This window comes from Heptranchias perlo, chromosome 18 (assembly GCF_035084215.1).
Source record: "Heptranchias perlo isolate sHepPer1 chromosome 18, sHepPer1.hap1, whole genome shotgun sequence".
NCBI classification, from domain to species: domain Eukaryota; kingdom Metazoa; phylum Chordata; class Chondrichthyes; order Hexanchiformes; family Hexanchidae; genus Heptranchias; species Heptranchias perlo.
In genome coordinates, this window is record NC_090342.1 from 42,950,060 (window position 1) to 42,966,147 (window position 16,088).

General features: G+C 44.9%; 1 protein-coding gene across 3 annotated transcripts in view; it reads right to left on the reverse strand.

The window, feature by feature from the left end:
• The window catches only part of cadps2 (Ca++-dependent secretion activator 2), a 603,629-nt gene that overhangs the window by 322,483 nt on the left and 265,058 nt on the right, over nt 1-16,088 (reverse strand). For all 3 annotated transcript variants that reach the window (XM_067999803.1, XM_067999802.1, XM_067999801.1), the window contains exon 6: nt 14,170-14,291. In XM_067999803.1, coding sequence (XP_067855904.1) covers nt 14,170-14,291 — 122 coding nt within the window. The remainder of the gene's footprint in view (nt 1-14,169; nt 14,292-16,088) is intronic.

Here is a 16,088-nt window from a genome sequence, read left to right on the forward strand (position 1 = left end):
AGGCTGACAAGTCCCCTGGACCTAATGGCTTGCATCCGAGGGTCTTAAAGGAAGTGGCTACAGAGATAGTGGATGCATTGGTTGTAATCTTCCAGAATTCACTAGATTCTGGGAAGGTCCCAGCGGATTGGAAAACCTCAAACGTAACACCCCTATTCAAGAAGGGAGTGAGACAGAAAGCCCATAACTACAGACCAGTTAGCCTAACATCTGTCATTGGGAAAATGCTAGAATCCATTATTAAGGAAGCAGTAGCAGGACATTTAGAGACTCAATACAATCAAGGAGAGTCAACATGGTTTTATGAAGGGGAAATCATGTCTGACAAATTTATTAGAGTTCCTTGAGGAAGTAACGGGCAGGGTGGATAAAGGGGAACCAATGGAAGCATATATTTAGATTTCCAAAAGGCATTCGATAATGTGCCACATAAAAGATTACTGCATAACATAAGTGCTCATGGTGTTGGGGGTAATATACTGGCATGGACAGAGGATTGGCGAACTAACAGAAAACAAAGAGTCGGGATAAAAGGGTAATTTTCAAAATGGCAATCTGTAACTAGTGGGGTGCCGCAGGGCTCAGTGCTGGGGCCTCAACTATTGACAACAAATATATCAATGACTTGGATGAAGGAACAGAGTGTCTTGTGGCCAAATTTGCTGATGATACAAAGATAGGTGGAAAAGCAAGTTGTGATGAGGATACAAAGTGTCTGCAAAGGGATATTGACACGTTAAGCAAATGGGCAAAAAATTGGCAGATGGAATATAATGTGGGAAAATGTGAAGTCATCCATTTTGGGAGGAAAAATAAAAAAGCAAAATATTATTTGAAAGGAGAAATACTACAAATTGCTGCGGTACAGAGGGATCTGGGTGTCCTCATCCATGAAACACAAAAAGTCAACAGACAGGCGCAGCAGGTAATCCGGATGGCGAATGGAATATTGGCCTTTATTTCTAGATGTGGAGATGCCGGTGATGGACTGGGGTTGACAATTGTAAACAATTTTACAACACCAAGTTATAGTCCAGCAATTTTATTTTAAATTCACAAGCTTTCGGAGATTTTCTCCTTCCTCAGGCAAATGTTTCAAGAACTCCTTGAAGCCTACGCATTTATACATATAGAACAATACATGGTGTTTACAGACTGCCCCTGCAACTGCCCGTTGCCAAGGCAATCACCGTGTTCAGACAGAGAGGTGTCACCTGCAGAACCCCCGAATACACATTCAACAAAAAAACAAACAGGGAAAAAAAACAGAGAAAAAAAACAGAGAGAGGCAGAAACATCCGGAAGGCAGAGAGAGCCAGCAAATGACCCATTATATTAAAAACAGATAACATTTGTTCGCTGGTGGGGTAACGTGTAGCGTGACATGAACCCAAGATCCCGGTTGAGGCCGTCCTCATGGGTGCGGAACTTGGCTATCAATTTCTGCTCGACGATTTTGCGTTGTCGTGTGTCTCGAAGGCCGCCTTGGAGTACGCTTACCCGAAGGTCGGTGGATGAATGTCCATGACTGCTGAAGTGTTCCCCGACTGGGAGGGAACCCTCCTGTTTGGCGATTGTTGCGCGGTGTCCGTTCATCCGTTGTCGCAGCGTCTGCATGGTCTCGCCAATGTACCATGCTCTGGGGCATCCTTTCCTGCAACGTATGAGGTAGACAACGTTGGCCGAGTCACAGGAGTATGAACCATGCACCTGGTGGGTGGTGTCATCTCGTGTGATGGTGGTATCTGTGTCGATGATCTGGCATGTCTTGCAGAGGTTACCGTGGCAGGGTTGTGTGGCGTCGTGGACGCTGTTCTCTTGAAAGCTAGGTAGTTTGCTGCGAACGATGGTCTGTTTGAGGTTGGGTGGCTGTTTAAAGGCGAGTAGTGGAGGTGTGGGGATGGCCATAGCGAGGTGTTTGTCCTCATTGATGACATGTTGAAGGCTGCGGAGAACATGGCGTAGTTTCTCCGCTCCGGGGAAGTACTGGACGACAAAGGGTACTCTGTTGGTTGCGTCCCGTGTTAGTCTCCTGAGGAGGTCTATGCGATTTTTTGCTGTGGCCCGTCGGAACTGTCGATCGATGAGTCGAGCGTCATATCCCGTTCTTACTAGGGCGTCTTTCAGCGTCTGTAGGTGTCCATCGCGTTCCTCCTCGTCTGAGCAGACCCTGTGTATTCGCAGGGCCTGTCCATAGGGGATGGCCTCTTTGACGTGGTTAGGGTGGAAGCTGGAAAAGTGGAGCATCGTGAGGTTGTCCGTGGGCTTGCGGTAGAGTGAGGTGCTGAGGTGCCCGTCTTTGATGGAGATTCGTGTGTCCAAGAAAGAAACTGATTCTGAGGAGTAGTCCATGGTGAGCTTGATGGTGGGATGGAACTTGTTGATGTTATCGTGTAGTCTCTTTAGTGATTCCTTGCCGTGGGTCCATAGAAAGAAAATGTCGTCGATGTATCTGGTGTATAGTGTTGGTTGGAGGTCTTGTGCAGTGAAGAAGTCCTGCTCGAACTTGTGCATGAAAATGTTGGCGTATTGGGGTGCGAATTTGGTCCCCATGGCTGTTCCGTGTGTTTGGGTAAAGAACTGGTTATCGAAGGTGAAGACATTGTGATCCAGGATGAAGCGGATGAGTTGTAGGATGGCTTCCGGAGATTGGCTGTTGTTGGTGTTGAGTATTGATACAGCATCAATACTCAACACCAACAACAGCCAATGTCCGGAAGCCATCCTACAACTCATCCGCTTCATCCTGGATCACAATGTCTTCACCTTCGATAACCAGTTCTTTACCCAAACACACGGAACAGCCATGGGGACCAAATTCGCACCCCAATACGCCAACATTTTCATGCACAAGTTCGAGCAGGACTTCTTCACTGCACAAGACCTCCAACCAACACTATACACCAGATACATCGACGACATTTTCTTTCTATGGACCCACGGCAAGGAATCACTAAAGAGACTACACGATAACATCAACAAGTTCCATCCCACCATCAAGCTCACCATGGACTACTCCTCAGAATCAGTTTCTTTCTTGGACACACGAATCTCCATCAAAGACGGGCACCTCAGCACCTCACTCTACCGCAAGCCCACGGACAACCTCACGATGCTCCACTTTTCCAGCTTCCACCCTAACCACGTCAAAGAGGCCATCCCCTATGGACAGGCCCTGCGAATACACAGGGTCTGCTCAGACGAGGAGGAACGCGATGGACACCTACAGACGCTGAAAGACGCCCTAGTAAGAACGGGATATGACGCTCGACTCATCGATCGACAGTTCCGACGGGCCACAGCAAAAAATCGCATAGACCTCCTCAGGAGACTAACATGGGACGCAACCAACAGAGTACCCTTTATCGTCCAGTACTTCCCCGGAGCGGAGAAACTACGCCATGTTCTCCGCAGCCTTCAACATGTCATCAATGAGGACAAACACCTCGCTATGGCCATCCCCACACCTCCACTACTCGCCTTTAAACAGCCACCCAACCTCAAACAGACCATCGTTCGCAGCAAACTACCTAGCTTTCAAGAGAACAGCGTCCACGACGCCACACAACCCTGCCACGGTAACCTCTGCAAGACATGCCAGATCATCGACACAGATACCACCATCACACGAGAGGACACCACCCACCAGGTGCATGGTTCATACTCCTGTGACTCGGCCAACGTTGTCTACCTCATACGTTGCAGGAAAGGATGCCCCAGAGCATGGTACATTGGCGAGACCATGCAGACGCTGCGACAACGGATGAACGGACACCGCGCAACAATCGCCAAACAGGAGGGTTCCCTCCCAGTCGGGGAACACTTCAGCAGTCATGGACATTCATCCACCGACCTTCGGGTAAGCGTACTCCAAGGCGGCCTTCGAGACACACGACAACGCAAAATCGTCGAGCAGAAATTGATAGCCAAGTTCCGCACCCATGAGGACGGCCTCAACCGGGATCTTGGGTTCATGTCACGCTACACGTTACCCCACCAGCGAAAAAATGTTATCTGTTTTTAATATAATGGGTCATTTGCTGGCTCTCTCTGCCTTCCGGATGTTTCTGCCTCTCTCTGTGTTTTTTTTCTCTGTTTTTTTTCCCTGTTTGTTTTTTTGTTGAATGTGTATTCGGGGGTTCTGCAGGTGACACCTCTCTGTCTGAACACGGTGATTGCCTTGGCAACGGGCAGTTGCAGGGGCAGTCTGTAAACACCATGTATTGTTCTATATGTATAAATGCGTAGGCTTCAAGGAGTTCTTGAAACATTTGCCTGAGGAAGGAGAAAATCTCCGAAAGCTTGTGAATTTAAAATAAAATTGCTGGACTATAACTTGGTGTTGTAAAATTGTTTACAACTTTATTTCTAGGGGGATGGAGTATAAAAGCAGGGAAGTTATGCTACAACTGTACAGGGTGCTGGTGAGACCACACCTGGAGTACTGCATACAGTTCTGGTCCCCTTATTTAAAAGGACATACTTGCATTGCAGGCAGTTCAGAGAAGGTTCACCAAGTTGATTCCGGGTATGGAAGGGTTTGTCGTATGAGGAAAGATTGAACAGGTTGGGTCTATACTCACTGGAGTTTAGAAGAATGAGAGGAGATCTTATTGAAACATACAAGATTCTGAGGGGACTCGATAGGGCAGATGCTGAGAGGATGTTACCTCTCCTGGGGGAATCTAAAACTAGGGGGCATAGTCTCAGAATAAGGGGTCGCCCGTTTAAGATGGAAATGAGGAGGAATTTCTACTCCTAGAGGGTTGTGAAGCTTTGGAATTCTTTACCCCAAAAAGCTGTGGAGGCTGAGTCATTGAATACATTCAAGGCTGAGTTAGACAAAGTTTTGATCAGAAAGGGAGTCAAAGAATATGGGGAAAGGGCGGGAAAGTGGAGTTGAGGTAAAAATCAGATCAGCCATGATCTCATTGAACGGCGGAGCAGGCTCAAGGGGCCGAATGGCCTACTCCTATCTCTTATGATCTTATGGTAATGCCGTTGAATGTCAAGGGGAGGTGGTAAGACTCTCTCTTGTTGGAGATGGTCATTGCCTGGCACTTGTCTGGCGCGAATGTTACTTCCCACTTATCAGCCCAAGCCTGGATGTTGTCCAGGTCTTATGGCGGAAGAGGAAATCCTAAGCGCTGATTCTCCTCTGAGCCGCTACCCTGTGCTGGATGCCCGACAGACACTCTGTAGCTGAGGTGCACTGCGCCTGTCAGAGGAGGGAAGCACTCAGATTTCCTTGCCTACGTCATTTTCACAGCACAGAACTGCCCCCTGGTTGAGCTTAGTGCCTAAAGGAAACAAGAGCCCAGCTACAGGCTGAAGATTATCCAGGGGTTGGAAAGTGAGTCAATCTTTAATATTTTATAGCACCAGTCTCCTCTTCAATCTTTAGCCTAACTCCAGGACCCCAATCGACCCTCTAGTCCAAATGCATCCCAGCACAACCCTATTGCCAGGTTTCTTCAGGTGCCCCACCACTGTGACACTCAATTGTCAGCTGAGGTCAGAGGTCGTGAGCACCCCTACCCGCCTTATTAGCATTGTAACGCTGGGCCTACGTTCACTCCAAGCACAGGCCACTTAATGTAGAATCAGACTCTTACAGTACAGAAGAAGGCCATTTGGTTCATCGTGCCTGTGCCAGCTCTTTGAAAGAGCTGTCTAATTAGTCTCACTTCCTTGCTCTTTGTACCTTTGGCAAGCCCAATAATTCCAGGGGCAGTGCAGTGGCGACAGAGAACTGGTGTAATGGATCTCTGCCCCTACAATCTCTTTGCTTTGCCTGGGAACTAAGTGTTCTCAAGGTGCAACAAACAGTAAAATCCACCTCTAGCTTCTTTGTTGTTCAAAATTTGAATGGCGCAGGACAGTTTTGTGCATTGGCCATCTTCTGTCACAAAGACAAAGAACCAGTGATGGCCGTGCCTTCAGCTGCCTAGGCCCCAAACTTTGGAACTCCCTCCCTTAACCTCTCTGCCTCTCTCTTCTCCTTTAAGACGCTCCTTAAAGCCTACCTCTTTGACCAATTTTTTGGTCACCTGTCCTAATATCTCATGTGGCTCGGTTTCAAATTTTGTTTGATAACATTGCTGTGAAGCACCTTGGGATGTTTTACTACTTTAAAGGCGCTATATAAATGAAAGTATTTGCTGTTGTTGAAGTCCTCTTTCAGCTGCTCTTGCCTGAAGCCAATTTTTCATTTACATATGCCATGTCTATCTAAAGTCCAGGTGGAAAATAATATAGGACAGAGTGTTTTCTGATTTGATGCAGGATGAAAACTCTCCTTAACCATGCTCCTTGCCTCCCTTACTCTTTCTGACCTCACAGGCTTTTAAACCCAAGCCTGGCTTCACCAAATTACTATTTATTGATCCACTTCATCTTCTCTCCTACTTGGTGATATCCTGCCTTTGTCTTTCCCCTGGGCTTCTAATTAAAAAAAGTGCTTCATTTATTTACAAATTGAATGCTACCAGGGTTCTGCTTAAAAGATCTATGCAACAGGAGAGCATGGCAATGATATTTGTTTTAATTGATCCTTTGATGAACTAACAATTAATTTTGAGCCTCTGCTTCAAAATAAAAATTTCAAACATGCACAGGTTTGCTTTCACAGTTATAATCAGTTTAATGAACAAATTTAACAGCAGGCAATGACGCAGCATTTCCAGATAAAAGTGACAACTTGACTCCAGATGCACGTAAAAAAATCAAATTAGGACAAATTTAGGTCCTAAATTCGTTGTTCATGACTGAATAAGAACGAGACCAGATTAAGAAGCAAATATGGAGGTAGGGAACCTGAACGACTCCCCTTGATCCCAAGTCTGCATCCACTGTAAAACTCCTCAAATAGGAATATAAAAATTGCCTCAGGTTCCTTTGATGCTTTGTTCATTTCACTGAAAGTTTAACCGTGCCATCTACTGACAGGTGAAGAGCACATAATATCTTGGAAACCATTTCACCATCTTCCCACTACTGCCAATTATCGGTACAACAAACCCATCCTGAATGCCTTCTAACACAGTTCTCAACTCCAATCCAGCTGAAGTGGAATCAACACTTCTATTTTATAGAAGTATCTGTCCTTGAAAATACCCAATCCAATACTTAACCATTAATTTATCTATTAAGAAAAATAGAATGGGACAAATCACAAGCTCTTCACCAGAATAGTAAGGAGGGACAAGCATACAGGCTTGGGGTAGGAAAATAGGAACAGGACTAGGACATTCAGCCCCTCAAGCCTGTTCCGCCTTCAATTAGATCATGGCTGATCTAATGTTTTGTAATTAGCACTTTAACATTTTGCTATATGCAGTGTTCAAAATTCAGTTGCAAAGACTCATGTGCAAGAATTCCGAGAATGCCAAGAAGGTATCTCCCCCAATCCCGTTTCCAAACTGTAACTCTTGCGAATATAGATGAATGGTCACTTCTGCAACTGCAGAAATTGGCAGAAGGCTACAACCTCCCAGACAGAGCTGGATATTGCTCAATTGCAAGGCCAGCCCTGGTCTCGATAGTTGCATTCCAGAATGCTGAATGTGCGGGTATGACCAGAATATGTGCAGCATGTTACCCTTCTGGCCTCAGCCCCTTCAGCAATAGTCTGGTATGGTGGGGTGAAACTTCTAGAGCTTGAGTAGCATATGATCTTAAGTTAGCCCTTGTGCATTTTATTTCAGGTGCTGGTGCTGAGGGTTTCTCTCCGTACCGCTCTCTTTCCTTATTAACTGATGGCCAAGGTATCATTCCAAGGCCCCCCTTCAGGTTTGCATGGATGTGAGCATTGTGCACAGGGTGCAGATGTGTCTGTTGGGGTCAGTTGTATAGTGAAAGAAGAGTTCCAGGGAGTTAGCTCACATTGGTGACTGCAAAGAAATGCTGAATTCTGCAGATAATCATGTTGGTCATTGAGATGATGTTTGGGGTTAACAGGTGGCAGGGCACAATTTGGTTCTCATGGAAGGACCCACCTAGTCTGGTGATCACTCTCTCTCTTATGTCGGACTCTAAATCCACTTGAGGGGACTGTTCCTGCGAGCTTCCCATTGTGCCAAATAAAGAGTGTTGAGAGAGCTGAGAAGACTTTCAAGGAGGTACCGACCTTCCTTTAGACTGAGAGGTTAGCATAAGATTTGGGTGTTTTTGGACTTGTCGATATTTTCTGAGGGCACAGGAAGGGTGGGCTGTGCAGGTGGGGTGATAATTCGGCCCCAGTCTCCATTCTCAGCCATGGGTTTGCTGCTCAGTAGCTCATTCTAGTATTATCAGTGACTAATGTGATGGAATTCTACTTGAAGCAATTCTGTCATAGCTTTGATGGCTGGCACTGTGGAATATGTCCCATTTACACGGCAGACCAGACTTCACACTACCACCAGCAGTAGGCAAACAATTGTGCATATACAAAGTCACAACTTGTGCCTTCTTTTTCTGGCTACGGGTTGGTTGGTGCTTCCATGACAACAGTGACTGCATTTCAAAAACAATTCATTGGTTGTGACGCACTTTGTGATGCCCTGAGGACAAGAAGGTGCTCTATGAATGCAAGGTCACCTTCTTTCTATGTGCTTTGGCAAAGTCAGGTTAAAGCCTCGGTGTTGTACTGATCACACGGGCTGTGCTCACTAGGTGTGGCTTAACTCAGTTTGTAATCTCGGCGAACAAGAATACAAAACTGCAGCTGCAACAAATTTCACATCATTTTAATCCTTCAGGATATCATGACAATAAGTGATACAGGACGCCGAAACTAAATCAGTCACAAAAGAAGCTGAATTGGTTCGTGCAAGATTCCTGAGACTGTATATAAGGAAACTCCTCTATAGTAAAGGAACATTAAAGGAGGTGGCTCATTAAAACCATTTTTTTTAAAAAGTAATTTTCTGTCGGCTTTTTTCCCCCTATTACATATAGTTTTGGAGAAGTCAGTGAATGTGAAGGAGTTGAATTGACAATAGATGACACAATCATTATAGGTAGGCTGCTTTAGCAATCCTGTCATTGCAGCTGTATTACTTAATGAAGGTCCCATGCTGTGCACACAGCGATCCCTCTGAAGCAGTGCCCCTGGTGAAGTTATCAGCATCTACTGAGTAAAGAAAAATATTCACGCATCCAACGTAGAGCATTAAGGTTAGTAAAATGTGTTAAATTTTTGCTATCGTCAAGCAATGCCACTCAGAATAACGGTCATGGTGACACGAATATAGGGGAGATTTTCCACCTTGGACATTCCCACTTCTGAACTGCACCCACCAGGAGCACACATTGGGAAACCGAGCACGCCAGCATGTGATTTACAGGCAGAACATTGGGAGAATCAGAGACACAGAATCTCCCCTAAATAGTTCAAATATTTATCTGACACATTGAAGTAAAATAGGATTTAAGTACCAGAGCAGTTAAAAATCCCTATTAGTTATACATAGAGGAGCAGGTGGTTATCCTGGTGCCCTCGCTAGAGCGTCTTCCTCAACCAACACCACCAAAAACAGATTAACTGAACATTCATCTCATTTCTAGAGCCATGGTTCAGCAATAGCACTCTCGCCCGAGTCAGAAGGTTGTGGGTGCAAGGCCCACTCCAGAGACTTGAGCAAAAAATCTATGCAGTGATGGAGTGCTATACTGTCAGAGGGACCGTCTTTCAGATGAGACGTTAAACTAAGGCCCCGTCTACCCTCTCAGGTGAACGTAAAAGATCCCATGGCACTATTTCGAAGAAGAGCAGAGGAGTTCTCTCCGGTGTCCTAACCAAGTCTGTGAGACTACATACTCACTCACACAAAGTCAATAAGACTATTTCCTGGCCAGTATCACTAAAAGGGGATTGGAGTATAAGAGTAAGGAGGTCTTGCTGCAATTATATTGTGCTCTGGTGAGACCACACCTGGAGTACTGTTTACAGTTTTGGTCTCCTTACCTAAGGAAGGATGTACTTGCCTTAGAGGCGGTCCAACAAATGTTCACTAGATTGATTCCTGGGATGAGAGGGTTGTCCTATGAGGAGAGATTGTGTAGAATGGGCCTTTATTCTCTGAAGTTTAGAAAAATGAGAGGTGATCTCATTGAAATGTATAAAATTCTTAGACGGCTTGGCAGTGTAGATGCAGAGAGGCTGTTTCCCCTGGCTGGAATGTCAAGAACTAGTGGTCATAGTTGCAGGATAAGGGGTCGGCCATTTAGGACCGAGATGAGGAAAAATTTCTTCACTAAGAGGGTTGTGAATCTTTGGAATTCTCTACCCCAGAGGGCCGTGAATGCTCAGTCGTTGAGTATATTCAAGATTGAGATCAATAGATTTTTGGATACTAAGGGAATCAAGGGATATGGGGATCGGGCGGGAAAGTGGAGTTGAGGTCGAAGATCAGCCATGATCTTATTGAATGGCGGAGCTGACTCGAGGGGTCGCATGGCCTACTCCTGCTCCTGCTCCTATTTCTTAGATTATCTGGTTATTGTCACACTGCTGGTTGTGGGACCTTGCTGTGCACAAATTAGCTGTCACCTTTCCTATAACAGTGACTACATTTTTTTTTTTAAAAGTACTTAATTGGCTGCAAAGTACTTTGGGATGTCCTGAGGTTGTGAAAGGTGCTACATAAATGCAAGTTCTTTCTTTTCTTTCTTCTATTTATGGAACTTGCTGTGTGCAAAAATAGCTACTGTGTTTGCTTACACAACAACCGTTACTGCACATCAAAGTAATTCACTGTGAAGCCCTTAAGATGTTTCGGAGAGCTGAAGGAGAAAATCTACTTTTGGAGAATGGAAGTATGGCAGTGATATTAAAAAAGAAAATGGCACCTGTTTTTACACTTGATGGTGGAAGTGAGAATGTAGGTGTACAAAAGGAGGCCAGGGAACAATTGTTAGAGCCAACTACAGAAGTGGGATATAAATGGGTCTTACAAATTTTGGGTCTGCTCGAGATATTCTCTTCGGTTAAGTGTCATCAATGGACTGCAGCGGTTCAAGAAGGTGGCTCATCACCACCTTCACAAGGGCAATTAGGGATGGGCAATAAATGCCGGCCTCGCCCGTAAAACAAGGATTTTACATTCACTACCCAATATCTAGATATACGATAGTGTGATCTGGGGCACTAATAATGAGACCCTCATGCTATATAATAAAAAAGACACATTTATAGAGCTCCTTTCAGGCCACCCCAAAGCGTTTTACAGCCAATGAAGTACTTTTTGAAATGTGGCAGCCAATTTGCGCACAGCAAGGTCCCATAAGCATAAGTGAGATAAATGACTAGACAATCTGTTTTAGTGATATTGGTTGAGGGACAAATATTGGCCAGGACACAGGGGAGAACTCCCCTGCTCTTCTTCAAATAGTGTCATGGGATCATTTACGTCCACCTGAGAGGGCAGACGGGGCATGGATTTAACGTTTCGTCCAAAAGGTGGCACCTCCAACAGTGCGGCACTCCCTCAGTACAGCACTGGAATGTCAGCCTGGATTCGGTGCTCAAGTCTCTGGAGTAGCAGTTGAACCCACAAGCTTCTGACTCAGAGGCGAGAGGGCTACCGCTGAGCCACAGCTGCCACTTATATGACTGGATACCATAACATTCTGCAGTTCTCCTCTTGTGCACTTCTCCAATCTTCCAAAAAGCAGGCTAATTAACACTTTATGAGACAAGGGCAGATATGGTCAATTAAGCCGCATCATTTTACAGTCAGTAAGTGCGTGCACAGAGTAACAGTTATGGCAAATCTCACCTTACTGCACTTTATCTTCAGTTCCTCCTGGTAATAAAGAAAATAATAAACCACACCATACTGCCCCAGTAAGTGGGGTTAAATTACACTTTTTTTATTCGTTCATGGGATGTGGGCGTCGCTGGCGAGGCCAGCATTTATTGCCCATCCCTACTTGCCCCTGAGAAGGTGGTGGTGAGCCGCCTTCTTGAACTGCTGCAGTCCGTGTGGTGAAGGTTCCCCCACAGTGCTGTTAGGAAGGGAGTTCCAGGATTTTGACCCAGCGACGATGAAGGAACGGCGATATATTTCCAAGTCGGGATGGTGTGTGACTTGGAGGGGAACGTGCAGGTGGTGTTGTTCCCATGCACCTGCTGCTCTTGTCCTTCTAGGTGTAGAGGTCGCGGGTTTGGGAGGTGCTGTCGAAGAAGCCTTGGCAAGTTGCTGCAGTGCATCCTGTGGATGGTACACACTGCAGCCACTGTGCGCCAGTGGTGAAGGGAGTGAATGTTTAGGGTGGTGGATGGGGTGCCAATCAAGCGGGCTGCTTTGTCCTGGATGGTGTCGAGCTTTTTGAGTGTTGTTGGAGCTGCACTCATCCAGGCAGGTGGAGAGTATTCCATCACACTCCTGACTTGTGTCTTGTAGATGGTGGAAGGGCTTTGGAGGTGAGTCACTCGCCGCAGAATACCCAGCTTCTGACCTTTCTTTTGGTCTGCTCTATCACAATCAGGCGAAGGCTTTCTCTGGCCCTGGTCATTTGTTTTCTGGATTTGAAACTTTTGTGGACTCATGGTGAGCCATGGAAGACTTACAACTAAGTCATCCTGCGCATTCCTGCACCGTGCAACTCAAGGGGTTGAAATCAAGATTCATTCCACTGTTTCCTATTCCATCTCATTCTCTCCCAGCACTTCAAACTGTAGGCCTGCTTACCTCCCTCAGTCTTTCCTTCCTCAGACACCCTAAAGTTTTTTTTTAAACCTGCACTCACTTTCTGATTTTCCTCATCATCTTTCCTGTTCTTTACAACCTTGATCGCACTTCATCTAGTCTTCTCAATTAAAAATGTTAAAAAGAAATGTATTCAATAGGCTTGCAAAATGCACCAGCAAAATTATTAATTACCTAAAATGGAAGATGTTTATTTTGATTGCAGGCTACTGATGAAAATAGCAATTAAATAAATACTTATTAGTGTCCCATTAGATCGTTCTTTCTTTCCCAAAAGCTGGATTTGTTTTGTGTATTGAGATAGAGAGAGGGCCATATTTACACTGCATCATTCTGAAAAGCTATAGTTATAAAAAGAATAGGCATAAAAAGTAAATTTACATTTAATATTGAACTTTAATGATTCAGCTGACATCTCTGCTGTGGTTTCTGTTTCTATTCAACACTGAGAACAACACAGCAGCACCTTTTGTTCAACTGGTGTATGTTACAAGCTAATCCACTGAACTTTCAAAGCCTTAGAGGTCTTTTCTCCTGGCAGTATATTAAGACTAAAAAAGAGATTGCTGCACAGTTTAAAAGCTGTGATGTATTATGAACATGTTTGATAAATGAAAGACTCCTCTTTACACCTGTTCCTGGTTTATTTCCCTCACGAACATCATGTGCGCAATTGCTGGCAGGTGTATGTTTTCTGGCCACTTTTAAAACAAACATTGCTGTCCGCCTGATGGCTTAGCAAGTTTATCGAGTGAGTAGCTATGCCAAACGGACCAAAAAGGTCCCAGGTACATTATGTACTGAGCTACCTGATCTCAGCCAGGGCGGCAGTAGGGCTGTTACAAGTAGCCTGTGGGAGCTTGGCTGGGAAGGATGAAGTCAATCAGTGCTCCCCTTATCCTTGCTGGAAGAGTCTGTGCTTGGACATCGAGTGAGGATAGGATCAGGCTCAACTATATTGCCAGGCACAGTTGAATTGCCTGCTTGCCCTGACTGCCTAAGCTCACATATGAACAACGATCACGGTTGGGGGTGGGGGGACAAGTTACTGGCGGACATCCATGGAACCATAATACAGCAAGGAGTCAACTTCTTCAAGAGAAACTTGCAGAAAATGGTTGAAGAACAAAGATATGTATGTGATGGTACACGGCGCAGTAGCTAAGAATTCCAGTGCATGAATACTGTAAAGTAGGGCACCATGTAGGCCCACTATAGCAAAGCAAGTGACATTTGAGAGTACAATGCATTGAGAATGATATAACGATTGTTTACAAAAAATCATGGCACGCAGTTTGCAAATGTGACACTTATATGTATGACTGAGCCAAAATCCTTGCCTGATTCAATTGGCATTCTACCAACAAATTTGATCTAAGTCTGAGTTTGTGCAACAAGAAAAACAGTTGGGTGTTGATGTTCAAAATTCACTGCATACAAAATAAATGTGCAAGGTCAAAACAGAAACACTTACTGTGGCCTCGAGGCTTCTGCCTGGTCAGTCTGAAGTTTTTCTCCACCTTCCACTTCCATTGTGCAATACACAATACGATTGGGAGCCACTGATTTCAATCCTTGAACTTCCATTATAACAATCTAAAAATGCAATAAAGAGGTTTCAGGAACAGCAAGGTAAGATCTTTGAAAACATAAGGTTTTGAGCTACTTTAAGTCTGGCACTGGCTGAAGCACAGTAATCCTACACATTACTACATAAAGGAGTTGAGGTCCACATCAGCGATGGTACCCAGAACTTGACTTTTAGGGGTGCTGAGACTGGAGGCACAGAAAGCACTGGCCTCTTTCTACCAACCCTCCAATGAGGAACAGTGGCACACAGCTGCAGTAAAAAGGGGATAGCAGTGCCTGGATACAGGCCTCTAGTTGAGTGGGGCTATCTTTGAGCCCAATCAGAAATATGAAAATGCCCTAAAAGAATTTCCACTGAACCTTGCATTCTATGTCATATAGCCTAGACCAGTTTCCTTCCTTAGCATTGACATTTCTATCATCCCCAGCAGCTTAGGAATCATCTAATTTCAATAGGCATGTGTCGCTATCAGTACTTATCATGATATCCCTCAATGTCATTCATAACGAGATACTCATACCATTCTGAAACGTGTTGATAGATACAGCATTAACTGCATTTGTTGGTGATCTATTTCAAATATCAAGTGTTCTGGAGAGGGTAGATTGAGTAAAGCTAATTACTCAGCTGCTCAATAAATTCATTCCCAGAGGCATAGGTTGATTTTTAATTTGTAAAAGTGATCTCAGATGGAAATACACGCTGTCAGAGAAAAGTAAACAGCAGAAATGTTGCTTCTATCAAATATTAGTCCCTTCAGTTAACTTAAGTGTTAAAGTGTGATCCAATGCACCAAACTATTTTCCTGATCTGAGTAAATGGACCCTAATGATCCAGTTTGGTTTAGGCTCACAACAGTAAAGCCTGTTCACTGAGAAATGTCACTGGAAGACAAGGGTTCAAATTTTAAATTGCTCGTGTACAAAATGGGACTGATGGCAGGCACCCAACACACTGGGCACTCATTTCCAATAAATCGGGCACAGAGATCCGCAACGTGCGCACAGTGTCCAGCACAAGCCTCATTAGGTCCCCAAAAATATCTTGAAACTGTGTGGCTGCAGCCTGAACAGCACTCCAGCTATAATTTTAAAAGTTCCAAAATCCTGGCAACCCTGCCCAGTACCCGAAACCCCTCCCCCACCCCGACTCCTGCCGAGAAGTCCTCATGAATGGGCATCCAGTGACCCTTCACCAGCAGCTGGCACCTGAACATCTGGTCCTGGCACTTCAGGTGCATCATGAGCGTTGCATTCGGAGATGCCAGAAAATTATTCAAATAAGCTGGCCTCATGCTAGTGGGCGAGGGTAGCACCTGAATAACACTGACATCAAAAGTGCTGTGCAAAGGTTGCGTTACCAGCCCTTATGTACACGTTTCCGTTTCGAGTGATTGCGGAGCGAAAGATCCGATAGGGGCTGAGGTACAACATTTACAATGAGTGAATTTTTTTTAATCTGCAGAATCCAAATGCCGCAATTTTTGAGAATTGTTAATTGTTTCCCAGGAGCAAAATACTGCGGATGCTGGAAATCTGAAATAAACACAGAAAATGCTGGAAATACTCAGCAAGTCAGGCAGCATCTGTGGAGAAAAAAAAGTTAACATTTCAGGTCAACGACCTTTCGTTAGAACTGGTCAAAAGATCTTCTAACGAAAGGTCATCAACCTGAAAGGTTAACTCTGTTACTTTCTCCACTGATGCTGCCTGATCTGCTGAGTATTTCCAGCATTTTTTGTTTTTATTTACCAGTTCCACTCCCATTACTATAGAAATCTCCTACTTGCTGTTCACTCCATT